Source organism: Myotis nattereri, assembly GCF_964212035.1.
Source record: "Myotis nattereri genome assembly, chromosome: 1".
Classification (NCBI taxonomy): Eukaryota; Metazoa; Chordata; class Mammalia; order Chiroptera; family Vespertilionidae; genus Myotis; species Myotis nattereri.
Genome location: NC_138075.1, coordinates 60,577,313 through 60,604,708, shown reverse-complemented (window position 1 = coordinate 60,604,708; position 27,396 = coordinate 60,577,313). Strand labels below are relative to the sequence as shown.

General features: G+C 42.3%; 1 protein-coding gene across 1 annotated transcript in view; it reads right to left on the bottom strand.

Moving 5' to 3' along the window:
* The window catches only part of SHC4 (SHC adaptor protein 4), a 106,797-nt gene that overhangs the window by 44,150 nt on the left and 35,251 nt on the right, over nt 1–27,396 (bottom strand). The window contains 2 exon segments of the mRNA XM_081088786.1: nt 3,088–3,207; nt 7,492–7,555. Of these exon segments, the coding sequence (XP_080944912.1) occupies nt 3,088–3,207; nt 7,492–7,555 (184 nt within the window).

The following is a 27,396-nucleotide window of genomic DNA, read 5'->3' as shown; positions in this document are numbered from 1 at the left end:
TGAGGTCTGTTGTTAGCATTTTTAAAACAAGGAATATACAAAAACCATTTTTAAACCCTATGACTTGCTTTTCCAAAATATACGTTGTCATCCCAAAATATGGTAAGTTTTAAAAACTGCAAGCATTACGTGTTTAATATAGTTTTATTTCCTGCCTCTGAAGTTCTATGACACATTTTCTGGAAGTGAATGGCTCGTTATATTTTTAAAGTTTCAGTGGCTGAAAATAAATGTGAACCATCTGACCCATAAAAACTCTGTCATCTATGACTGTATCTGTAAGCTTGAACCTGTTTATGTTTTCAGTCCAAAGTATATCTTAGAAGTTAAGGGAGGGGGAGGCATTAGTATATCTTTGTATTTATGTTAGAACTTCAAAGGGTAGCCTTTTAAAAGGAGAATGTAATTACAAAATCTTTCTCTCACGCTATATCCATAAGGTTGCTTCTTTGCTGCCTTCAGGCCTGGAACATTTAAGTTGCCCTTGTGATGGAATGTACAAAGCTTCTCGAGGTTAAGCATCTGGAGTGAGGCACATCTTTTTGTACACTGCCCCCAAGCCATTTCCCCCAGGCCTGCAGAATAGTTCAAAATTATTTGAACGGTGGTGTATCAGTGAGATCCTAACTTTGGTCAGCATTCCAGCACTGAGCTGAACACGACCCCAGTCCATGGCACCACTGCAGAAAAGACGTGGTTCACTCCCAAAGGTACCTCATTGCCGTAACCACTGATGGTGGAAGCTGCCCACGCCCATTGTCCCTACTTCGGTTCTGCCAGAAAGATGATGGGTGTGTGGCAATATCATCGCTAATTGCAGTGGCCTGGGGGGAAAAAGGCAGTGGAGGATGAGGAAATGCTGAGAATAAACTAGAACCCGTGCCACACACAACACGACCCTATGCTTCCTAAATTCACCATTCCTCCGTCACCCTGTGGAACAAGTCGTTTTAAAAATGCTCTTTGGACTCTGCACATAAGGCTGTCACCAGATTGGCTCGGCTCTGCCCACTCTTCCTTCCCTACAAAACTCTGAGATAATTCGAGGGCTCCTATACTCCATGAAATCTCATAACTAAAAGCATGGAGCATCCCTGGTACCATACACGAGGTTGAAAACTAAAAATAAATTTTAAATCTACAAATGTCTTGAAGACAAAGCATCTGAAGGACTGAAAGAATGTTTTACCTTTCACCCAGATATGCTGCATCTCCCAAGTGCAGCCCCAAGGGTTCTGCTGTCATTATAACAGGGGTGTCACCTCTCTTGGATAACCCAAGGATACAGGAATCTGTTTTGAACTGCTTCATAGTCTGCATTTTCCTCTATGATGGTTTATACTACTGTGTGATCAATGTATTTAATTCTGCTTTTGAATTTAAAAAATAAAACAGCCCTCAAAAACACAAGTGGGTTTTTTGGCAAAAAAAAAAAAAAGGAAATCAAAATGTATATAACTGTACTTATATGTTACTGACAATTCTATAATTTTATATAATATGCTTCCCCTATTAAGTACTGAGTATATGTAAAGGTCTCAAAGAAGAATGTTTGAGTAAATAATAACAATAGATACCATGTGACTGGCACTGTGCTAAGTGATTGACATCCATGATCTCACCCAGTCCCCTAAATAACCCCGTGAGCCATACTATTGCTAAATCCATCCCCTCAGGAACTGTGAAAAGGTAGTCTACACCTCTTTCACTGATGAGGACAATTGAGTGGTAGGGTAACTTGCTCATTCATAGCCAAGCCAGGATTTCAACCTATTTGTGACCTCAAAAAAACTAGGCTTTAACACACAAAAATAACCTGATACAAGGAATTTAGTTTAAAAAATATAAGCAAGTAAAAAATGTCCTATTTTAAGGTACACATTTAGCTCAATGCCTCTGTCTTTTACATTTGCTTCAGCAATGCTGTTCTTTTTTTTAATATATATTTTTATTGATATCAGAGAGGAAGGGAAAGAGAGAGAGAGAGATAGAAACATCAATGATGACAGAGAATCATTGATTGGCTGCCTCCTGCACACCCCGTACTGGGGATCTAGCCAGCAACCTGGGCATGTGCCCTTGACCGGAATCAAATCTGAGACCCTTCAGTCCGCAGGTGGGTGCTCTATCCACTGAGCCAAACTGACTAGGACACAAGCAATGCTGTTCTTTAAGAAATAAGGTTAACAATAAAAACTCAGTATCATAAGTCATCAAAGTTGAAAAAATTATGTTTACACAATAATGTTTTAGAAAGCTTTCAACCTCAAGGTTTGTAAGAAAATGTTTTCTGCTTAAATTTCCCTTAGCTAGAACATTAACCCTAACATCACCCTTCCTCTGTGCTTAATTCTGATAATGAAATTGCTTGTTCTGTTTTTTAATCCTCACCTGCAGTCAGCCAGTTGCCCTTCTGTATGCTCCCCAATTGGGGATCAAACCCACAACCCAAGTATGTGTTTTGAGAGGGAATTTCTCCAGCAACCTTTTGGTGCATGGAACAATGTTCACGATTCCGGCCAGGGTGAAACTGCTTTTTCTTCAGGAAGGGTTGGTGGAGAGTAATAAATGACTGATTCAAAACTGGGTGTTGCCCCGCCGGTGTGGCTCAGTGGATTGGGTGCTGCCCCATGCACCAAGAGGTCACCCGTTCAATTCCCAGTCAGGGCACATGCCCGGTGTCGAGCTCTATCCCCAGGAGGGGGTGTGCAGGAGGCAGCCGATCGATGTTTTTCTCTCATCAATGTTTCTCTCTCTCCCTCTTTCTCTCTATAAAAATCAATAGAAACATATTTAAAAATATAAAAAATAGGTGTTACCAAATGGTATTTTTTTATATTCTTTGCACTTTGGTCTTATTACAAAGCCAATTAGGTAAGGGGCAAGTATGCAAGCAGTTAAATGCCCCAGTGATGGATTAGAAATGCTGTTCTAATTATTATTATGTATAAATCCTTGGCAGATTTCCTCCCCTATGCCTTAGTAAATTTTAGGCACACTGCCTGAAACTTTATTCTCTTCATTATGCTCAGGCTTTCCAGAGAAATAGATAATATGTTAAGCCATAAATGACATTCATGATCTTACCTGGTGGTTGTCAAGATTCATTAATGTAAGGCTGCATGTTGAGATGGTCAGTTTTATATTCATTCCCGAAAACTGAAGATTACTTTTGCCAAGAACTGTTGATAGGAACTTAACTGGAGGCTTTAAAAAGAACAAAACACTCTAAGTTATGAATTCTGTTACAGAATGAATGTTTGTTTCTTTTCATGTTAAAAATGGGTCAAAGCCCAGACATACCCTTCTTCTTTATTTCAACTCTACATAAATCAAATGAGATGAAATGATCTTTTAAATAAAAACTTTTTTAAAAATTGGAATGCACCCTGGCTGTTGTGGTTCAGTTGGTTGAGTGTCGTCCTGCACACCGAAAAGTAGGAGGTTCGGTTCCCAGTCAGGGCACATGCCCAGGTTGCAGGTTTGAGCCCAGGTTAGGGTGCCTATGGGAGGCAAGAGATTGATGTTTCTCTCATCCATGTTTCTCTCTCTCTCCCTCTCCCTTCTTCTCTCTCTAAAATCAATAAGCCAAGCTGGTGTGGCTCAGTGGTTGGGCATCAACCTATGAACCAGAAGGTCACGGTTTTATCCCGGGTAGGCCACATGCCGGGTTGCAGGCTCAATCTTGAGTGGGGAGCATGCAGGAGGCAGCCAATGAATGATTCTCTCTCATCATTGATGTTTCTTTCTCTCCCTCTCCTTCCTCTCTGAAATCAATAATATATATTTAAATCAATAATAACATATCCACAAGTGAGGATTTTAAAAATGGAATGCAGCAGTTAAATCTGAGCCCTCAGAACTTTTCTCACACATTCCCTTCTCCCCAAGTATTTGGAGTAGAGGCCTGGTTTATATAAAAGGAATTCCTGAGAGAGTTTGGATTAACTGAACTCCCAAGTCCTTTTGAACATCACAAGTATTAAAAATATAAAAAGTTGCTGTCTAAGTGTTTTTTTTGTGATGATTAAGAATATGAAAAACACAATGTAGCAAAACTTATGGGAAGCAGCATTTATAGCTATAAACACATTAAAAAAGAAAGGCCTCAAATCAACAACCTAGCTTTACAGCTTAAAGAACTTGAAAGAAAAAAAAAAACTAAACCCAAAACTAGCAGAAGGGAGGAAAAAATGAAGATGAGAGCATAAATAAGTGATATAGAGATTAGAAAACAAAAGAGAAAATCAACAAAAACAAAAGTTGGTTCTTCAAGAAGATCAAAATTGACAAACCTTTAGTTAGATACACTAAGAAAACGATAAGACTCATGTTATTAAGATCAGAAATGAAAGTGGGGACATTACTACTGACTCAACAGAAATAAAAGGATTATAAGAGTGCTATAAACAATTGAATTCCGACAAATTGGATTACCTAGACAAGATAGATAAATTTCTGGAAACATTAGACCTACCAAGACTAATCATGGACAAATAGGAAATCTGGATAGATCTACAACTAGTCAGAAACAAAACACAAAACACACACACACACACACACACACACACACACACACACACACAGGACATAATATATTTTACCACAATTTTTTAAGTGTTGACAAGGACATGGAGAAAATAAAAGCCTGTGCACCATTAGTAGGAATGTAAAATGGCACAACCACTCTAGAAAACAATATGACAGTCCTCAAAAAATTAAAAATAGAATTACTGTATGATCCTGCAATCCCACTTCTTGATATATATCCCCACAAAATTGAAAGCAGAGACTTGACCAGATATTCGGACTCCCGTTTTCATAGCTAAAATGTGGAAGCAACCCAGTGTCCACTGACAGATACATGGACAAGCAAAATGCATTATATACAGACAATGGGATATTATTCAGCCTTAAAAAGGTAAGGAATTCTGACACATGCTGCAACATGGATGAACTCTGAGTATATTATGCTAAGTGAAAAAGACAAATACCGTATGATTCCACTTAAATGAAGTACTTAGAGTAGTCCAAATCATGGCGATAGGAAGTATGGCGGTGGATGCAATGTGATTCCCATTGCCTATTATCTTTATTCCCATAAAGCTGTGGAAGCCAGGTCTTAAGATTCCATCTTTAAATATTTGTGATGTTCAAAAGGACTTGAGAGTTACACACACACACACACACACACACACACACACACACACACACAAGAATGGAGAGAGGAATGGGAAGTTATTGTTTAATGGGTAGTGGAGTTTTGGTCTATAGAAGATGAAAAGAGTTGTGGAGATGGATGGTGGTAATGATTGCACAACATGAATGTACTTCATATCACTAAACGGTACACTTAAAATGGTTAATAGGTAAACTTGATATTATGTATATTTCACCACAATTTTTTAAGTTGTGGGGGAAAGAGCATAAAAAATACAAAGTGCTTAGAAGAGTCCCTGGCATGTACTAAGTATTCAGTAAATGCTAGCTGTCAAAGGAAATTTAACTCAAAATTTTCCTTTTTTGTTAAAGGTGTACTTTCTGGAACAATAATAGCCTGGTTTGTTTTGTTTGGGGGTATGGACTCCCTACTCCTGAAATGAGAAAACCTTAAATGAATGGGCCTGTTTGTTGGGATCATCCAGTAGCAGCATCCTATTCACAGAGGTTCTTAGAAGTAGGAGGATGCTTTTCTAATAGAATTCAAAGTCATGCATCAGAGTTTTCCATACCATGTGGCTCATCTGAGTCATCCTGGGTTACACCGGGTTCAGCTCTATGCAAAATGATGAAGAATGATGACAAATGAGGCAGGGTGGTATGGAAATAGAGCTCTAAGGTGGGAATCTGAAGACCTGGCTTCTATAGCTGGCTCTGGTCTTCATGATCCTAGTGACTCAAGACAAATCTCTTCTGTGAGCCACAGTTTAGTAACTGGCAAAATGGAGGGTCAGCCCGGAGGATACCCAAACATTCCTTCCCTTTTAAACAGTTTCCATTTCTAAGACTTACACAGTTATCTTAAGAGCCTTTATGTCCCCTTTGGACTTTTCAAAGCAACTAAACATCCTAGAGTTAATAGCTTAATAACAATAATACTAATTACCATTATTGTTGAAAGTCTAATAGGTGTCAGACGCCGTGTTAAGCACTCTGTAGACATCATTTCACTTAATTCTTATACAACTCTGTAAAGTAAGTGCAATTTTCTCCCGTTTCACAGATGAGGAAACCAAGGGTCTAAAAGGTGAAGTGACTTGTCCAAGATCACACAGTTGGTAGTGTTAAAGAGAAAACCGCAGGCTCCAAATGGAGTCACTTGCACTAAAGCCCATGTCACTGAACCTACTCTTTTTTATATATATATATTTTTATTGATTTCAGAGAGGAAGAGAGAGAAACATCAACGATGAGAGAGAAACAATGATCGACTGCCTCCTGCACACCCCCCACCGATGATTGAGCCCCCAACTTGGGCATGTGCTCTGAAGTGAAATCGAACCTGGGACCCCTTAGTCCAGCAGGCCGACACTCTATCCACTGAGCTAAACCAGCCAGGGCTGAACCTACTCTTAATACCTGACCTAATTGCTGTTTCAACTTTTTCCAGGAATGTAATCTTAATCAGTCAATCTGGAATGTTCCGGTCAGTACCCGTGAGGTAACCTCTCACATGGGCCTTCTGCATCCGAAAGGAAACTGAGGCAATTTGCCTGGTAAGGCCCCGCCTTTCCCAAAGGGAAGGTAAGCTTGCCTGAAACAATCCTTTTTTTCTTTTGCTAATCATTTCCTTGTCTGGCACAGTTTCTGCCTAGAAAGGCCTTCTATACTGCACAGTTTCTCGGAGCACCTCTCTATTTATTCGACGGGATGTTGGCCGGTTTAATAAAGCCAATTAGATCTTCAAATTTACTCAACTGAACTTTTGTTCTTTAAAAGTAGGAGGCAGAGGCAGGATTTAAACCCAAGTCTATCTAACACCAAAACTTGTGCTCTTTCAGCATGAAAAGTTCCTTCTCCCCATGTGTTATTATCTCATCTCTGCCAGCACCCGTGTTTGCATTTGAAAATCAGCCAAGGAGTTTAAAACATCTAAAATGTTAAAAATACAGATATTAGATCATATTCAAATTGGAAGGTACCAAACTGGCCATCTGGTTCAACAACTTCACTTTACAGGAATAAGAAAGAGTCTCAGACACAGAAGACACCGCGTTCGAAAGAAGGTAAGGACCCAGGCCTGGAACCCAGACGTTCTCACTTGAACCCCCCTTTCTCTGCTCTGTCCTTCCAGGCAACACCATTTAAGACAAGTCGGAAAATCTGAGGGGCCAGAGCGACTTTGAGTTGTATCTCTACTATCATGCCAACTAATAAAGGCCATTCGGGACCTTAAGTCATATGGTGGAATGACCTAACAACTATTTTGATATCATCGTTCTCATAGTTGGGGAAACATAAAAGAAGAAAACCACGCCAATATTTACTTACCTTTCGCTTTTTAGTGGCTCCGTTTGCCCCAGGGACAGCTTCGCACAGACGGCTTATTGCTTCCCTACGGAACAGAAACCACGTGAAGACTTAGCGTACTGTCTAGTGCGCAGTAAACGCTCAATTAATGTTAGCAAGTATTATACGACACACATCGTGGCGAGTCTGACATAAGCAACCTTCCCCACTCCCATAGGGGAAAACACGCTTGGTACTTCCAGCAACGCCCTAATCCTGAAAAACTGCTTTATAATAAGCAGTCCTACCCTTCACCTTCGTCTCATTTTTTTTTCTAGGCTTTCCAGGTTTGTTTGTTTTTGTGTGTGTGTTTTGTTGTTGTTGCTGTTAATCCTTGCCCAAGGATATTTTTCCCCATTGATTTTTAGGGAGGGTGGAAGAGGAGTGAGAGTCAGCAACCAAGGTACATGCCCTTGACTGGAATCCAACCTGGGACCCTTTGGTCCGCAGGCCAATGCTCTATCCACTGAGCCAAACCGGCTAGGGCCAGGTTTGGTTTTTAGTGTTGTTGTTTTTTAACCAACAAGGAGGGGCAGGACTTTATTGTCTGAGACTATTTCACAGTTTACCTGTAGCATAACCCTCTCTGTGGTGCTATGAATAAAAAGCTTCATAGTAGCTCAGCACCGAAGACAATTAAATACAAAAGAACCTGCCACTAGAGGAAGTTTGAAAGGAAAGGGAGAGACTGAACTTCAACGTGGTCTCAAATGGAGCCTTATTGACCAAGCTACTGCTACGAGCCATTGAGCTCTCACGTAATTTCACAGAAGAAAGGAAAATCAATAACAAATTTCCTCCTTTGCTTATTTTTCTGCCCTTTCTATATATTGCACTTCCTGAGAGAAAGGCTCCACTAAAACAAGTAGCTGCTCCTTAATGGAAGTGGTGAACGCACTGGCGCCCTCCTCCCCAGAAATGCAGTTAGAACTAAGAGCTTCTGTCTCCTGCCTCCGCATTCACAACCGCCCAAGCTTTCACTCGCGTAATCTGAGCCCTCGCCATGTGGCTTTCAATACTTATAGTAAACTTTTCACAAAGCAAATGGAAATCTCTAAGCTCTTCCCCGGATTCCCAAGAGATCACTGTTCAAATTAGTAAACTATATTAACACGCACAATACAGTTTTTATATCTATTATTCTATTTCATGAAAATATTTTCTCTGAGATGTTTTCAAAAGGAGGAGCCATTAGAGAGAGGAGAGACAGAGATAGAGGTAGAGAGAGACAGACAGAGAGCAAGAGAGGCAGAACAGTTCTAGTAGACACTTTAGACAGAAGAAGAATAAAAGAATTTCCAAAGATTCTAGATATTACTTTGGATTTATAATGTAGGTTTTAGTTCCGATTCTTTTGTGTTTCTGGATAAATGATTTTTTTTTTTCTGGATTCCGATTTTTTTTTCTTTCTGGATAAATAATTATTCGAAGTTGTTACTTTTTATATAGGACCTTGTAGTTTTACAAAGTGCTTCTTCTCCAAGGTATTATCTTGTCTGATTTTTGCATAAATACCTGCCACCAAAAGATAGAACAGCTTTTGGGCTTAGCGTATTTTCTCAGGATTTCATACTTATTGTTTTCCTAGGATTTCAAACTTTGTCTCTGGAGTCAAATAGAAGGATAACATAGAGGGTTGGGCTCTTTTGTTTGGTTGATTGATGTTTGAGTCATCTTAATGATTAATCAATAATTGATGAGACACATATAATTGATCCAAATTGGCCTCTGGTGTTGCCAAAATAACTAGTGCAGGCACCCCACTAGGGTGTTGGTATTTAATAACGATGTATTATAAGAAAGGCATTATCAGATCCTTTACTCCGTGAGAGCCTACTGGTCTCCTGGAGTGCTTGGGTCTAAAAAGCTCTTTGTAAATGGTTTGAAATAAAAGTAAAAACAAAGATGAGCAGTGCTGCTGCTGCGTATAATAATAGTAATTATTCGAAGTTGTTACTTTTTACATAGGACCCTGTAGTTTTACAAAGTGCTTTCCCAGACATTGGGTTGTGTTTTTGTTTTGTTTTTTATTCTCATACCAACGGTCAACACTGAAACAGGAATTTTTGGGGGTGAAAAAGATAGGTTTAGGCAGTTTTAGAAATTAAGAGAACCATGGAAGAAGCACAGGGCTGCAGAGCAGAAAAAGGTATATTTCCATAGAATGAGGGAGCTGGGAACAGCAAAAGGTCTATATTTACAAAATAAAGGGAAGGAAGCCCTTCATTCAGAAGAAGACAGCCCAAAGGGAATAGGAAAACAATAAGGAAGGAGGGGGAGAACCTCACATGTCCCATGTGAGGCTGAACCTTTGAGCCCAGGAGTTACTATAGTAACAGTCTAAGGAAATAGTGACCAATCAGAGGGGATATCAAGGCACCAAGATCTGCAGCCTTTTATAAGCCTAAGAAAAAGGAACTCAGTGGGACCCTTTCCCCTCCCCACGTGGGAGTCCGTACTTGTTCTTTAATAAATTTCCACCTTTGCTATACTACCCTCTGTCTGTGGATTCATTCTTCGACTCCAATGGACAAAGAATTCGAGTTCCAGTCCAAAAATTCCTTTTCCAATACCCTCTAACAAAATGTAAAGTTGTGACTTTGAATTAAAAAAATGCTTTATTTTTTTTAAACCTGGATTTTAGCTTTCTTTTCCATTTTGTTGAATTTATTGGGGTGACACTGGTTAGCAAAATTATACAGAGAGGTGGGACAACGTTCATGCTACCGATAGCAACAGATCTTTATTTCCCTCGCCGCTCAAGTCCCACCTTGGCCTTTAACTCCTCCCTATTTCTTTGGCAGTTTACCTCAGCCACATGGGCATAAGGATTGGTCAAAAAGAAGCCCTCATGGCTGTGGCCGGGTAGCTCACTACATCCAGAGCTACCTTTTCAGTTTATTTGGTAGACTTGCCTGTTTCCATTTCCCAAATGTTCATGAAGAAAAAGGAATCTTGACCAGGTTCAGCCACCCTTTCACATTACAAATGCCTACTTCAGAAGCTGCAGCAGGAAGCCAGGGTTTTAAGGAAGGAGCAGCTCCTATGTACATGGCCAGGCCCGGCTGGAAGCATCTCATTCAGTCTTAGCAATGTCATTTTCAGGTAGGTACTTTACCCGTTTTACAAATGAGTATACTAAAGGTCAAAGAATTTAAATACCTGACTCCAAAAAATGCAGCTGATACTGGGAGAGACAACATGCAAATCCAGCTCTGAATTCAAAGCCTGAAGGCATGGGGCGGGGGGGGGCGGGGGGGTGGGATACATGGAAAGGACAGAGTCCTAGGATCCTGGGTCTACAGGAGCAAATATATTGGTGTCCTTCCCTTGCTCACTTCCCAACATATAGAGGGCTCCTTTATTTTAAACAAATTATTGATCTGAGAAAGAGAGGGGGAGGGGAGAGAAAACATGGATTTGTTGTTCCACTTGTTTATGCATTCATTGGTTGATTCTTGTATGTGCCCTGATTGGGGATAAAACCCGCAACCTTAGTGTAACAGGGCAGTGCTCTAACCAACTGCACTACCCAGCCAGGGCCACAAGGGCTTCTTTTTAACCAATCCTTATGCCAATGTGGCTGAGGTTGATGGGAAAATAAGACATTTATTTTTTGGGGGGGGCGGGGCGGGGGGGGACTAGCAATCTGAATTTATGCCAGTAACCTAATGTACATTCTTGAAAACCTATAATTAAGTCACTGCCCCTTTCCCAGAAACTGGTCTTGCAAAACCTGTTACCTAAATGCTCACATCGTACAGAGGCCATAAACCATGAGACAGTCCCCGGAGGGGGTTTATCAGCGCTGGCGCCAGGCCAGGCCCTTAGGTATGGTCTCAAGATCCCCAACACCTGGTGTTTTTTGCAAAGCCTGAGAAAGACCTGGAAGTATAATCCATATTTGGGGGACAAAGACACCAAAAGGGGAAAAAAGAGGGGCTGCCACCATATTGGTTTGCTCAGAATTTGAGAGGCAACCTCCTCTGTGTCTGCCAGTGTAATAAAGCTGTGTAACTCCATTTCTCTAAGGGTTGCTTGGTTTTTCTCCTGTCTTCTATTACAAGGTAAACTGCCAAGGAAACAGGGCACAGAGGCAGGGGTCAACTCTGGAAATGGATGCTCCTACCCTTTCCCAGCCCTCTGCTTTCCATACATTGGCTGTTACCGACTTATGTTCTTCAGAGCCAGTCCATATGCCCAAGCGGGCAGCACACACGTGTGTGCACTGGCACCCTCACTCAGAACTTTAAAGTCAGTTGAGGCACAGGAAGTTTCACAGATTCTGAAAATCTCTTGACATACAACTTTGCTCAGAAAAAAAAAAGAGGGCACTTGTGCCTATGAACTTGCTTTTAAGAAGTAGTTATATTGTACACCGTGTTCATAGCAGTATTATTCACAATAGCTAAACATAGAAGCAACCCAAGTGCCGATCTGCAGATAAATGGAAAAGCAAAATGTGATTATATATATATACAATGGAATATTATTCAGCCTTTTAAAAAGGGAGGAAATTCTGCAACATGTTACTACATGGATGAACCTTGAGGACACTGTGCTAAGTGAAATAAGGTGGTAACAAAAAGACAAATGCTACATGATTCCACCTATGTGAGGTAGTTGGTCAAAAGCAGAAAGTAGAACGGGGGTGGCCAGGAGTCTGAGGGGGAGGGGAGGATGAGGGGTTATTGTTTAATGGGTATAGACTTTCAGTTTTACAAGGTGAATAGAATAATGGGGTTAGATGGTAATGACGGCTGCAAAGCACTAAGAATGTATTTAATAGCACTGAATATACATGTAAAAACGTGTTATGATGGTAACTTTTATGTTATGTGTATCTTACCACAAAAAAAACCCAACAAAAGTACTTATTAATTTGAGACTTTAAAGAGAGCCACACTCTCTCTCCAATAAAGTTTGTGCCTGTTTGCACAAACTTTCCTATTTAATTTGAGAGGGCCCCCCTCACCAGCACCCCCAGAAAACCATCTGTGGGCCTCTTGGGAACCACAGGTCCCTGCTTTAAAACAACCTCTCAGATTCTGCTTCCTTCGCTGATACCTATCGGTGTTAACAAATCTCTTGAAACTCCCACCAGGGAAGACAGATAGATGCCTGCATTTTGTTGCCTTTCTTTACAAAGATCTTTTCTTCCCCTCTGACTGGGGCTGAGAGATTAACTGTAACATTTTCCAGGACAAATAGTACTTCCAACGCTTTTCTGAAGTTTCAGCTACACCCTTTGACCTAAAGCGCTGACTTGACAAATGCTGAGGAAAAAGAAAAGAGAAGCCCAGGCAGGGGCCGGTCGCAGGGCTGGGTGCCGCCCCCCAGCTGCCCAGGCAGCCTGCATGTCTGCATAACCCATTTTGGGGCTGACCTGCTGTGAGAGGAGCAGAATTTCTGGAGTTGAAATGGCTGACGATTTCCACCCTGGGAGCCTGCACGAGAAGGGAAGAGGGGAAACGCCCCACAGTACCCACAGTGGCCACTTTGTTTATTGTTTTTGCCACATGAGAAGGAAGGGAAGAAGTGGGCTGATGTCAGAGAATGAGAATGCAGTTGAAGATTTGCTTTTAAGCCTATAAAACCCTGCCTACACCATAGGACCAAAAAAAGATATTTTGTCTTAACGGAGTCCAAACTAATCATGCACACAAAGGCACCTTTCTTCACCAACCCTTGGTGGCTACAGTCCCCAAGTTATAACTTTTCTGTGTCTTTAACCCTTAAACAGTTAAGCTGCCCGAGAAGCATTGTTGCCTAACCGCGCCCCCAACCCCCCCACCCCCACCCCTCACCCCTTATGTTTAAGTTTGGAAGGCAATAGCACAATCCAGGACCGAGTGGAGCATTTCATGGGGGAGGGGCTGTGGGACAGATCGCTTCCAGTGAATGTCAAAATGCAGTTCTCCAGTAAATAGGAAAGCCAGAAAATGTGTAACATGAAACCAAGCAAATGGCCCCCTGGAACCGTTTAAGGCAGCTCCCTCCAGCTCCCAGCACACATGCGCGCGAGCACACACACACACACACACACACACACACACACACACGGAGGGACGGAGTGGTTTCAGTTTCGTCCAGGCTAACAGAAATGAGAATACATTTTAATCCCAGAAAAGAGCCTTTCCAAAATAATATTCAAAAAGACTCAGGCAAACAAAGCCACCCCTTTCCCAAGGGACTTTCCCTTACTTATCATCTCCAACATGAATCCTTACAGAAACCAGTGATCGGTGGAGAAGGGACAAGTTGTCACCTGAATGTGTCATATCCATGAAGGAAGGGACCTGCAATTCAGACTCCACGCCAGTGTGGTATTATGTTGTTCCAATTGTTCTAGGGAAATGAGTACCTTTTTTTTTTTTTAATTTCTGCCTTTAGCACATCAAGGCTCAGTGATCTGTGTGTTCAATTTTGTTCAGTTTGGTGAAATCAAAGACATCCAAGAACTTGTGCGAGCCAGCAGACAGGACACTCTAGAACAGGAGCCTGCCTCCGTGGCGATAAGCACACAATGGATGCAGTCAATGCCAGAGGCCGGCTGAGAAGGGAAAGCTTCAAACTCCCTTCGTGCTATCATTAAGGGGCATCGCCCAGGTACTCTGGGAGGGTAGACTCAGCCCATAAAATCTAGCCTTTCATTTCAGAAACAGGCACTTGGGTCCCAGGGTGGTCGAGTAAAGGCTCTCAGCACTGCCCTCAGCACTGGCTCTCACACTGACTTTTGGCACCACTCCATTCGACCTGACTCAGAGTTAAAACCTGAAGCTAAAGTACATTTGCAATTCTACCCAGCTCCAGCTGCCGCCAAACACAGGTGGTTCTGTCCGCTCCCCCTTCTGCCCTTTGGCTCTGATGCAAATGTTGACCCATCCATTGCACTTCAGTGAAGTAAAAGACCACCCTGCCCCCAGTAGGTACCTCCCTACAAGTCCCCCCTAATGAACAGAAATAAAAGTTTCTCCATTCCCCACAACGATTGGCTGTAATAGAATCACACGTATTTCAAAATTCAAACACCTGTCCCCACAAACTGATGGCTTATACACCTTCACAATACCGAAGCCCTGTGAAAATCACACGGGAGAAATGGGGTTGATTTCATACAAAAGACACTGGAACTTGTAAATCCCAAAGACTGTTCTCCTTTATTTTAAGATAAACTGGAATCTTCTAAAACAACTCTGTTTTAGACAAAGTATTCAAAATCTTAAGAAGGCATATCTTTTGGAGTTGGAGAGTGTACTTACTGCTCGTTCAGTGTGGTCAAAGCCAAAGCTCGTGAAGGAAAACAGATCCAACGGAATCACCCACTGTAGTCACATTTCATGACAAACGATGCTTATCAACTTACAAAAGTTAAGCCTGTCTTCTAAAAAGGAAGATTAGCACTATTTAGATGTTTAAAACAGTTTGCCATGGAGGTCCCATCATACTGAGGAAGACAGCAGTTGGTGGGATGAGTGTATGACTTCCACTACTGTTTTTTTGTTTGTTTGTTTTTGTTTTTTTTTTTTCTTAAAACAAACAACATTTTAAAAGGCCGGTTGCCCTATGTGCATATGATAGATTTGATGTGGTAATTCCATCTCTTTTCATTGTGGGTGTGCTACAGTGTCCTGTCTGGAAGGAATCACAGCTGGCCTTGCCAGTCGAGTCCACTGTGGGAAACAGGGTAGGACAACCGTGCCTGCGCATCTGCTATGCACTCACTTCAAAGTTCGATCACTTTCTAAACTAACCATTTGGATAAGTGATGATCAAACTTGAAAGTTTTTAAGAAGCAACTGGGATGCTGGTTAAAATGCAGGTTCCTGGGCTGTTCCTACGGATTCTGATTCTATACGTCTGGGGTGGGAAGCAGATCAGTTCATGGACCACACAGCTGATTAAAACTTCTACTTGGACTCACTGCCCAGGAGGCCTGGCTCTGTGCCCTGCAGAGTTGAGCAGATGGTTGTATTAGAGCAGTGGTTACTAATGTTGTGGCCCCACCCCATAACAAAGAAACAGAATTTCCGGAGGATGAGGCCCAGAAATCAGGATTTTAAAAAGATTCCCAGGTGATTCTAATGTGTAGCCAAGGTTGAGAACCACTGCATTAGTGGATGCTAAGGAATCAGGTCACCTGTTTCTCGTGGCGAAGGGAGGGGAGAAAGCTACACCACCTGTACATTTGATGATGCTCCATTTGGACGAAAATCTGTCTTCAACGTAGTCACCTAATGTGCTGCAATAGGTATCTGGTATAACCCATCCTTTCCTCTCGCCTTGGTTCCCTTCATCCCTGCCATCCCCTCCTTGGGAAGAGCTTTCACCAGAGGGTGTCTGGAGGTCCGGAACCTCTTTGCTCACATCACCCCTGGCACACACAGGTGGTGATGAGTGATCTGCATTTGCCCTCCATCTGGCAGCCTGGATGGTGAGAGGCCGAGTCCACCTGCCCCTCCAAAGGCACTCATGCTCAGGGCAGTCGTTCTGAACCCTGGCTGGACATCGGGGAAACATGGAGGAGCTTTAACAAATCCAGAAGACTGGGTCTCACCTCTAGACATGCTGATTTAGCTGGTACAGGCCGGGGCTTGGGCGTTCCCAGCGCTCCCCCAAGTGTTTCCAACAGAGCTAAGATTGAGAACCACTCAAAGCAGCACCTGGCAGGTGTTTGTTGTAAAGGGCGAGGTAGTAAAAATGTTAGGTTTTGCGGGCCATACAGTCTCTGTTCAACTACTGATCTCTCTCTGCACTTGTACCTCGAAAAGCAGCCACAGATATTACACAAGCGAATGGGCATGCTCACGTGCTGGTAACACGTATGGATACTGAAATTTGAACTCAGATAATGTCCACATTCACAAAATATTCTTCTTTTGACCCCCCCCCGCCACCCCCCCCAACAATTAAAAAAATGTCAAAAGCCATTCCTGGCTCAAAAGGTGGCAGACTCAAACTCCAGTGTAGCAGCCTGGGTTGGCGGGCAGGCTGTGGCTTGCTGACCCCCCTCTGGAGCAGACTAGAAAGTGATGTGAGCGGCTGTGGGGTCAGGTCCGCTATTAGCTTGTGTGCAGCAGAAAGAAACGACTAGAATTCCACCTTTAATCTTTACAGACAAAGATTATTTCTATGCCTTTTGGACCTGGTCTTGTTCAGTTCCTTGGTACAAGAAGCTGGATTTTATAAGACATGAGTCTCCTACTAAAATTCCTTTTACAAACTGCAAATTATTATCTTTCATCCTTTGTCCCTCCCGCCAACACTCAGTGGAGGGAGAGGGGAACTAAAACTCTTTTTTAAAATATCAACTAAGCTTCGTTATGTGTCACTATGTGCATAATCCAGTACAAAGTGCTTGGGGGATACAGAAATAAGCAAAAGTGCAAAATTATAGTAAATGAGAAAAGGAAAAAAAAGTTGAGGGCTGTGCCCTAACTGGTTTGGCTCAGTGGATAGAGCGTCGGCCTTCAGACTGAAAGGTCCCAGGTTCGATTCCGGTCAAGGGCATATACCTTGGTTGCGGGCACATCCCCAGTGGGAGGTGTGCAGGAGGCAGCTGATCGATGTTTCTCTCTCATTGATGTTTCTAACTCTCTCTCTCTCTCTCTCTCTCTCTCTCCCCCTTCCTCTCTAAGAAATCAATAAAATATTTTTTTTTTAAAAGTTGAGGGCTGTAATTTCTCTATAACTCCTCTAGGATAACAGAGTGGTTAAGTGGGCTCTGCAACCAGACAGAGTTGAAAATCTAGCTGCTTCTTGCGAGCTCTGTGACCTTGAGCAAGTCTGTAAAGCTCTCTGTCTCCGTTCCTTAATCTAAAAAGTGGGAATAATAATAGAGCTTTAAACAAGGCCTCAGGAAATGCTAGCCATTATCATTGCTTAATCCTTATCGTTTCCATCTGCTTTCAGGACTGGGTTTAGGCTACTTTTTACAATGCCTAGGACCTAGCAGAGTCCTCTCGTGTGTTATAACTGGAATGCTATAGACAGTATGCTGTAAAGGTCTGATTATGTCTATCATGCAAATAGTAATGGATAATACACGTTTCTAGAAAGGTGGAATGCCTCTCTGATCTTCTTTGGATGACCCAGAGTACCTAGTAGGCCTTTAGACAGCTCTGTGGCATGAAACAAAGTATGACCCTGTCCCCCTGTGGAACCCATATCCCCCTGCAGAACAGAGATGTTTGTTGCTCCAGTTGTTGGAATGGTCAGGACTAAAGGCTCACAGCTGAGTTCCCAGAAATTGTCCTCTCTTTAAAGCAGTTACCCTGACTATAGATCTGCCCCTCCCCAGAGGCAGCAGGTAACCTGTGACAAGTCAATACAGGTTTGAAGGCCTGGTCTGTTTGCCCGTGACATCTGCTGAGGCCTCTGTTGACACGGCACCACTAGTCAACCTCCCGCTGCCCAGGGTTGCATTCTCACTCCCTCAGCATCTCGAGAGCCCTTCCAGCAAATCTTCTGCCTTTCACTCTCCATCTCAGAGTCTGTTTCTAGATCCAGCCTAATTCCTGCTAAGGAGCTGCTGCCAGAACTATGCTACTTTACATTGGCATAAACACTTCAGTAGAGGATGTCTTTCTCTTTTTTATAGTTCAACTTAAGCAGGAAGTTTAATGATCAAAACATTCCTTTTAAGAGTCTGTGTTGTCACAGTTGACTGTGAAAAAATCATTTTCAGAGAAATTCTCATAAGTAGTTCAGATGATCTGGATCAAAAAGATCCACCTTCTTCCTGTTCAAGCATGTGTGAACATACGCATTTTCCTAGATTGGGTGCAGCTCTCACAAGCTACAACTCATGTCTAAGTAGAGGGGTCAGAGCTGAGCACTTACTCCTCTAGGCACTTCTCAGGTTTCCGAAGGAGAATACCAATGAGAACGGAGAGATCTGCATGCAGGTGAAGAGATGCACCAACTGTCCTGCATTTCCTTTGGCCAAAAGCTCCCTTTTTGTCTAAGAAAGGACTCTCCCAGGCTGAATTAGCCTGTAAGGAATTTTGAGCGCCTCCCCTCTAACTCCACTCTTCCCCAGAAGAAATGTAATATTGACTTCTCTGGCTCTACATACATATATACATATATACATATATATAAACATATAGCAGAATTAAAACTCACTGCTCTGGCTTTCCCTAGGCTTTGCCCTCAACATTTCAAAACCAAAACAATAAAAACCTCATGCTTTGGGGGATTTTCTGGGGAACCACTTTTTTAAAACTAGGGGTTCCCATATGATTTGTGGTCTAACAGGAGACCTCATTTTGAAACCACTAGGTAGGCCTCCCTTATATCTGTGGTTCCCAAAGTGTGGCCCATGGACCAGCAGCATCAGCAACATCTGGGAACTTGTTAGACACACACATGCTGTGTTTTAAGAAGCCCTCCAGGTGACTGATTCTCCTGCATGCTAAAATTTGAGAACCATTGTCTGACACAATCTCTTTTGTTCCTCAGGAGAGCTGAGCAAAGGACAGTGAAACTATCCTCACCTACAGATTTATGAGCATCTGAATGAAGGTCTCTCAGAGGGAACTCACAAACCAGGAATCTGGCATCTTGAATCCAGATGGATTAAACATTTCCTTAATATTCTCTCATTCTAATTGAGACATGGTACACAAGAGCCAAGCAGATATGATTTCTGGTTCCACCACTTGCTAGGTGACAACCACGGTGAGTTCTGTAATTTCTGTAAGTCTAAGTATTTGCATGGGCACAATAGGGTTCATAGTAGTATCTATTTTATAAATGTTAACTTTTGTGATGAGGACAATGCTGATGATAGTAGCTATTAATTAATAATAAACTTCTCTATAGACTGTGTGTTAGTAGTTGAAAATCATGTTTGACTCCCTGAAACTAGAAAGAGTTGAAGTTTAGCCACTTCTTTGAGAAATTCTACTTTTTATCTGAACCAACTCATTGGACCCCAACGCTCTCTGAACCAAAATGAGTATCTTCAGTGAATGTATTTTTATTCCTGTGTTCAGTAATATATACAAACTAGAAGCCCATTGCACGAAGATTCACGCAATAGGCCTTCCTTCCCCTGGCTGCCAGCACCGGTTTTCCTCCGGCACCGGGGACCCAGGCCTTTGGTCCGGCTGCAGCGGACAAGCCCAGTCTCTTCAAGTCTTCACTCTGGCTGGAGCCTTCAGTCTTCGTTCTGTGCCTGCATATGCAAATTAACCACCATCTTTGTTGGGTTAATTTGCATAGTCACTCTGATTGGTGGGCGTAGCAGTATGACACCAATTTGCCTGTTTCTCTTTTATTAGTGTAGATCAGTGGTTCTCAACCTGGGGGTCGCGACCCCTTTGGCGGTCGAACGACCCTTTCACAAGGGGTCACCTAAGACCACCCTGTATATCAGATATTCACATTACGATTCATAACAGTAGCAACATTACAGTTATGAAGTAGCAACAAAAATAATTTTATGGTTGGGTCACAACATGAGGAACTGTATTTAAATGGCCAGAAGGTTGAGAACCACTGGTGTAGATGGTGTCCATGTGCCAGCATTCTATCATGGAAGCAGGGACCTGACCCACTTGTCTAGAGCTCCTCATTCTAGAATCTGGCCTCATTCAAGATACCAGAGTCCATGTGTATAGACTGTCTGCATATTTTCCCTGACTCCCAGCAGTGACCATGGAGCTTTCAAGACCTCCAGAATCATCTCAAAATCTCTTAGAAGCCCTGACTCCTTTCTGTTAATAAATATTTATTAATTCAACCATGCCCCAGGGACTGTAGCTCTGAAAACTGCCAGACCCATGGACTAGGCCCATGGATCAGAGAGAACTTTCAAGCCCAAAGATGATGGATGATGGAGCCCTTATGATTGCCCCATTGAAGCATCACTCCCTATGATTGACCCAATTCCTTCTAGGCCAGACCCACTCTGGGGTACCCTCTGAGTTTTCTCAAGAGGCTCTCATACAACTACAGTAAGAACGTTTCCAAGAACAATGGTTCCAAAGGCCTATTCTACTTGCCTTGTTAAATTATTCAGACCGCGGATGGCCATTGTGTCCATCAAAACAAAAATTAGAAACCCACTCTCTTGCTCCTGTTGAACATCTGCAGAGTATAATCGAGAATGCTTGGGATGCCACAAACATTTAGTACTAACTCCTAAAGGAAACAAAAGAGGGTCACAAAAGGGAGATACTTGAATGCATTCTCATCTAGTTCTACAAGTTGTAAAGAAAGCTTGGGGTGGGGTGGGGGTGATTACCAGAAAAAGCTATTTCACTCTAAAATCAGAGCTAAAAATACTGTGGTCTCCCCATAGGCTTCAACATTCATGCATTTTTAAGCACTGAATTAATCTGCTTCTCCTCAAACACTTGAGGCCAGTTCACTACCATGCATATTGGACATGGACAGATAGCTAACTGTTCTCGCTTGGGTCAGTGAATGTATGTATATTGTCTACTTGAGAGTGTGTGTTTGTGAGTGTATGTATTTGTGTGATAGTATCTACACATCTGTAAGTTTATATATACTCACAGATATATAGATATGATGAATAAGCAGGCCCTGATTTTATCTACCACATATTTTTAGAAACCACTCCATAGAGTAAATCATATTTTCATGGAAAAGACACTATAATTTGGAGTTTCACTCCTGACCAAGGGCTTTTTGGCAAATAAAATATAGACACTGAAAACAGCCTGCCGTGGAACAAAAATAATAACCATTTTACAAACCTCTATAAATATCCAAAGTATTAAGACAATGCTCTAAGTCCTAGAAAAGGAGCATATACATATACAATACCTATCCATGTAGTCTCTAAGTTTCTTCACTCCATAAAAATACAGCTCCTTTGAATTATGATCTTAAATTAATGCACTAGCTATAATAACATAAAACATTAACAATTTTGCAAACCTTAGATTTTAGTGATGAATTAACAATTTTGCAAACCTTAGATTTTAGTGATGAATTAAATAGTCCCAATCTCTCTCCCTCTCTCTCTCTCTCTCTCTCTCTCTCTCTCTCTCTCTCTCTCTCTTCCCACACACACACCCCTCTCTCTTTCTTCCTCTCTCGCTCTCTTTTAAGGTGTCCAAAGAAAGTGATCTAATGTCTTCATTTCCCTTTGAGGTAGAAGTCCATTTTGTACTGTATCTACTACATCCATTTCACAAGCCTCTTTCCTCTTTAAATATATTGCAAATAAAGTTGCAATATATTTAAAGTGTGCAACATGATGACTTGATATATGTATACATTGCAAAAGGATTCCCACAATCAGATTACTTAACACCACCATCACCTAACATATTTACCTTTTTTTTTTTTTTTGCTGTGAAAACACTTCAGATGTAGTATCTTAGCAACTTTCAATTATACAATACAGTATTATCAACCATGGTCACCATGGTCTACATTAGATCCTCAGACCTTAATCATCATATAACTGAGAGATGGTACCCTTTTACCAACATCTCCCCATATCCTCCAACCCTCAATCCTCAGCCCCTGGCAACCACCATTCTACTTTCTGTTGCTATAAGTTCAACTTTATTTCTTTTTTGTCAAACCTCTTTTAGATTCCACATTTACATGATGCCGTGCATTGTCTGGCTTATTTCACTTAGCATAATGCCCTACAGTTTCATTCATGTTGTTACAACTGGTAGAATTTCCTTCTTTTTTTTTTTTTAATATATTTTATTGATTTTTTACAGAGAGGAAGGGAGAGGGATAGAGAGCCAGAAACATCGATGAGAGAGAAACATCAATCAGCTGCCTCCTGCACGCCCCCCACTGGGGATGTGCCCACAACCAAGGTACATGCCCTTGACCGGAATCAAAACCGGGACCCTTGAGTCCGCAGGCCGACGCTCCATCCACTGAGCCAAACCAGTTCTTGCGAATTTCCTTCTTTTATTTATTTGTTGTTGTTATTGTTAAGCCTCACCAGAGGATACCCTTTTTCCATTGATTTTTAGAGAGAGTGGAAGAGTGGGAGGGGAGGAAGAGAAAAACACACACACATCAACGTGAGAGAGACACATCGATTGGTTGCCCCCCTCATACACCACCCCACCCAACCCAGGGGATCAAACCTGTGCCCTTGACCAGGAATAAAACCCCCAACCCTTTGGCCCATGGGCTGATGCTCTAGTCACGGAGCCAAACTGGCCAGGGCAGAATTTCCTTCTTTTTAAAGGCTGATTAATATGTGTGCGTGTGTGTGTGTGTGTGTGCGCGCGTGTGTGCGTGCGTGTGTGTGTGTGTGTGTGTGTGTGTATACCATATTTTGTTTATCCATTCATTTGTCAATCAATACTTGGGCTGTTTCCATTTTTTGGCTATTGTGAATAACATTTCTATGAACATAGGTATACAAATATCTGTTCGAGTCCCTACTTTCAATTTTTTTAGATATATACCCAGAAGTGGAACTGTTGGATCAAATGGTAATTTTATTTTTAATTTTTTTTAGGAAATCCCATACTGTTTTCCACAGTGGCTACTCCATTTTACATTGCCACCAGTAATGCACAAGAGGTCCCAACTTCTCCACATCCTCACAAACTTTTGTTATTTTATGGTTTTTTTAAAAAATGATATCCATTTTAATGAGTGTGGAGTACTATCTCATTGTGGTTTTGATTTGCATTTCCCTAATGATTAGTATTGTTAAGCATCTTTTCTTGTGCTTATTGCCCATTTGTATATCTTCTTTAGAGAAATGTCCATACAATTCCTTTGCCCAGTTTTTTAAAATTTATTGATTGGAGAGAGAGAGAGAGAGAGAGAGAGAGAGAGAGAGAGAGAGAGAGAGAGACATCGATGTGTTGTCCTTCCTATCTATACATTCATTGGTTGATTCTTACATGTGACCTGAACAGGAATTGAACCCGAAATATTGGTATATTGGGATGACACTCTAACCATCTGTGCTACCTGGCCAAGGCGTTTTCCCAGTTTTTAATAGGGTTTTTGTTTTTGTTATTGAGTTGTAAGAGTTCTTTATATGTTCTGGATACTAATCCTTTATTGTATATATGATTTGCACATTCTGTGTGTTGCTTTAGGAACTATACTGCTGGACCTTACACCTGTTCATTCAAATAGTAACTGTGCACCTGGATGTGAAAGATGTGCTAAATGAGTGAGCAAAAACGTACTACTGTTGACTTTCATGTCCTCTCTCTTCACCTGACTCTGACATGCTTTTCAAAACTCTTCCCAATTGCCTGGAAACATATTTTTTTTATTAACTAGACTTTTGAAGTCTTCTAAAAGGAATTTAATTGGCAATTTCATCTCAGATATCTGAGAAGTGAGATCTCAGTCCAAAATAGATTGTGAGGAACTGAGGAGCAGCAGAACTTGAAGCTAGAAGAAGTGGTGGTTACACACAACACACACACACACACACACACACACACACACACACACACACACATCAAAACCTCCTGCAAGGGCTTCCTGACATCTACATGTGTGAAAGGAAGTACTTCCACTACATCAAATGTGTCTAGGAGCATTTGACTGTTATTTTTTTTCTATATATTTTTATTGATGTCAGAGAGGAAGGAAGAGGGAGAGAGAGATGAAAACATCAATGCTGAGAGAGAATCACTGATTGGCTGCCTCCTGCACGCCCCCTACTGGGGATCGAGCCTGCAACCCAGGCATGTGCCCTGACTGGGAATCGAACCATGACCTCCTGGTTCATAGGTCAACACTCAACCACTAAGCCCCGCCAGCCAGGCTTCACTCTTAGGTTTTATTGTAGCTATTCTTACTAGCTGGTAAAGGTCATAAACCTTGACCTTGGAACACCAGAGCCTTACTGGCACCTTAACATTCTTTCCTGACCAATGAATAATGAAACTTTTTTTAAATCCAATCACGTACATCTGTCTCAGCCAGAGTGCTCGTGTTTCCATCCGTAGCATAACCACTGTGAACCTTAAACCTCCTTTCCACTCTTCTCAGTAATTTCCTCATTGGGAGCGTTCCCTTGCCTGGCAAGCTGGTAGACTTGGCCTCTTCTCATGGTCTTCCTTTGGCATGTCATGTGGGCTGCAATCCTATTCCTACCTCCATGGCTTCCTCACAGCTCAACACACACACCTGGTGCCATACAGTTACTCCAAGTCTTAGGTGGAGATGCACACACTTATCCACACAGAGCTGCACCACTCCCATCCCTGCAATTCTCAGGAAATTTAGATAAATGCCAACCTGTACTCAAAGATTATTAACTTAGCTCCCCAACATGAAAATATTTGACCTCTATAGAATACTTTCCCTCCTAATGTCCACATTTCTCACACACACACACACACACACACACACACACACACACACACACACGGGAAGTATGCATTTGTCTCTGAAGAACTGCCTTTAATGTCCTGCTGAAGCCAAAGAATCAAACCTTCAAGCTAGTAAGCTAATCACTGCTCAGGAGCAATAACGTTCCAAACAGGAAATTGGTCCAGTTACAATGTCCTCTGAATTATGATCTCTGCATCCTTGTTGCTTTACCTGGTACCAAATCACCCGAACAGCTTGCCAACTGTCTGCAGCAGCAGTTCAGGAAAATGCGGGTCAGGGTTTTCCTCCCCATGGGATGGGATGGGGCAGATAAATAATCCACAACATGCAGCCCCTTAGGATCCGCTAGAGAAAATGAGTCTTAGACCAGGACCCCAAAAGGAACGTTCACCACTCATTCTCTAACAGCTCCCCATTTCCCTACACAGGCATCCCTCCCCGCCTCAGCTGTCCTGGAGCGTGGCATGGGCAGATCCTGTGCTAGGTTGCCTTGCACTTTGTCTAGCTGATTCTTTTTTCTCTTCTCTTCTCCTCTCCCCTCCCCTCCTTTGCCCTCCCCTCTTCTCCTCTCTTCTTTCTCTCTTTCTTTTCCTTTCTTTTCCTTTCTTTTCCTTTCCTTTCCTTTCCTTTCCTTCCCTTTCCTTCCCTTCCCTTCCCTTCCCTTCCCTTCCCTTCCCTTCCCTTCCCTTCCCTTCCCTTCCCTTCCCTTTCCTTCCCTTTCCTTCCCTTTCCTTCCCTCCTTCCCTTCTTTCTTTCTTTCTTTCTTTCTTTCTTTCTTTCTTTCTTTCTTTCTTTCTTTCTTTCTTTCTTTCTTTCTTTCTTTCCCAAATAGGAGTTACAAATATAAGGTGAAAAATGCAGGAGGGTGCCAGAATAGTAAGCCAGTGATCTGTAAGTCCCTCCCACCAGCAGTATGCCTTGCCCCTTGGGATATATGGGGTGGGGCAAAAGTAGGTTTACAATTGTGAGTACACGAAGTACAGTTTATTCTTGTATTATTATTTATTAATCATTGTATTATTTTCCATACAACTGTAAACCTACGTTTGCCCACCCTGTATTATGTTCTGTGGTGATGAACTAAATGTGACCAATGACAGTTTCTTATGAAGTTCTGTTCTTTGGGCCTGGAAGCCAGGCCCTGTCCCACCAGCTCCACTTAGGTGATTGCCCTTGATGGGCTTATTCCTCCTGCCTGCCTCAGGCACCCAAACACAAGGAGGGCGGCATCTTAGGGGGAGAGGGACGATTTCTTCTGTGCATGACGTGGGTGCTTATTCAAGGGATGGAAGTTGGACTTTAGGGTTTAGTGACCTGATTCTGTGTGTGTGTGTGTGTGTGTGTGTGTGTTTCAGATTAAATGAGGTGTTTTATTTTTAAACTCAGGATGAGAACATTTTTACGGGAGAGAACAAATGACCAGATCATCCTTAGCATGATTTCCAGCCCCTCTCTTTCCTTCACTTCCTTGGCATTGTCTTCCAGACATCTGAAGACAACTGTGGCTGCGAGCCTATGTTTTCCTAATGATTGTGTTTCTGTTTCTGTGGTGGAAAACCTCTTCCTTTGCCCTTTTGCATGAATACTCAGTTACTAACGATTGAGATCTGGTCCTGAATCAGTCAAGATCTGTGGGTGAGAATTCGCAGAGGAACAACAGTAACAGCCACCACAGGGCTCCCTCGGGGACTAAGTCTGGACTGAGGGACAGAGTTCAGTGGGGCTATGAAGTGGGTGCCTCCTGTCCTCTTCTTTTTCTCTGCGGCTCTATTTGAGTCCTTTCTGTGTTCCAGACCCTGTGGACTCAGCCCCCAAACAAGGGGCAGGCAGGTCCCTCAGGAAGACAAGAACCGTGCCCCACCCTCCTCCTCTGTTCCAAATGCTGACCCAATCCCTGTGTCTTAATCCTCGCTCCCCCTTGATTACCAGGGATTTCTTGTTGCTGTCGGCCTGTTATCTGGAATAAGGTGTGAACTAGGATCGACATGGTAACACCATTTATCAGGGTGGGACATGGGCCATGAGAAGCAAAGGTCTTTTCTCTTGGAATTCTAACTGGTGCACTGAAAATTATTTTCTTGCATTCAGTAAGGTATGAGCAAAGTGAAACTTTGTGAATATGTGAAAGTTAAATTGAAAACCATTTGAAGCCTGATTCCGGAGTAATGTTTTAATGATAACATCTAGGACAACTGGTAATAAAGCAACTCGAGTAGTAGGTGAATGTCAAAATACAGAAGGTGAGAGAGGAAAGGAGAATGAGATAAAGGAGGAAAAATTAAAAGAGACAGAAGAAGAGTAAATATTTGGGAAGTAGGGTGGAAATTAGAGGTGTGGAGGAAAGTGAGCCATTTTCTTATGCTGGTCACATGAGAACACAGTGCCCAGCAACAGGCATGTGGCTTCGAGGTGCACACTTCATAGAATGCACCAGTCTGATGGCGAGGGGCGAGGGCCCAAAGAAATGATCCCGGGCCCAAACAGAATGTTCCCACCCAGGTAACACACGGGGAGCTCTATGGCTGTGCACTAATACCTACGCTTACATCCTCTTGTAGA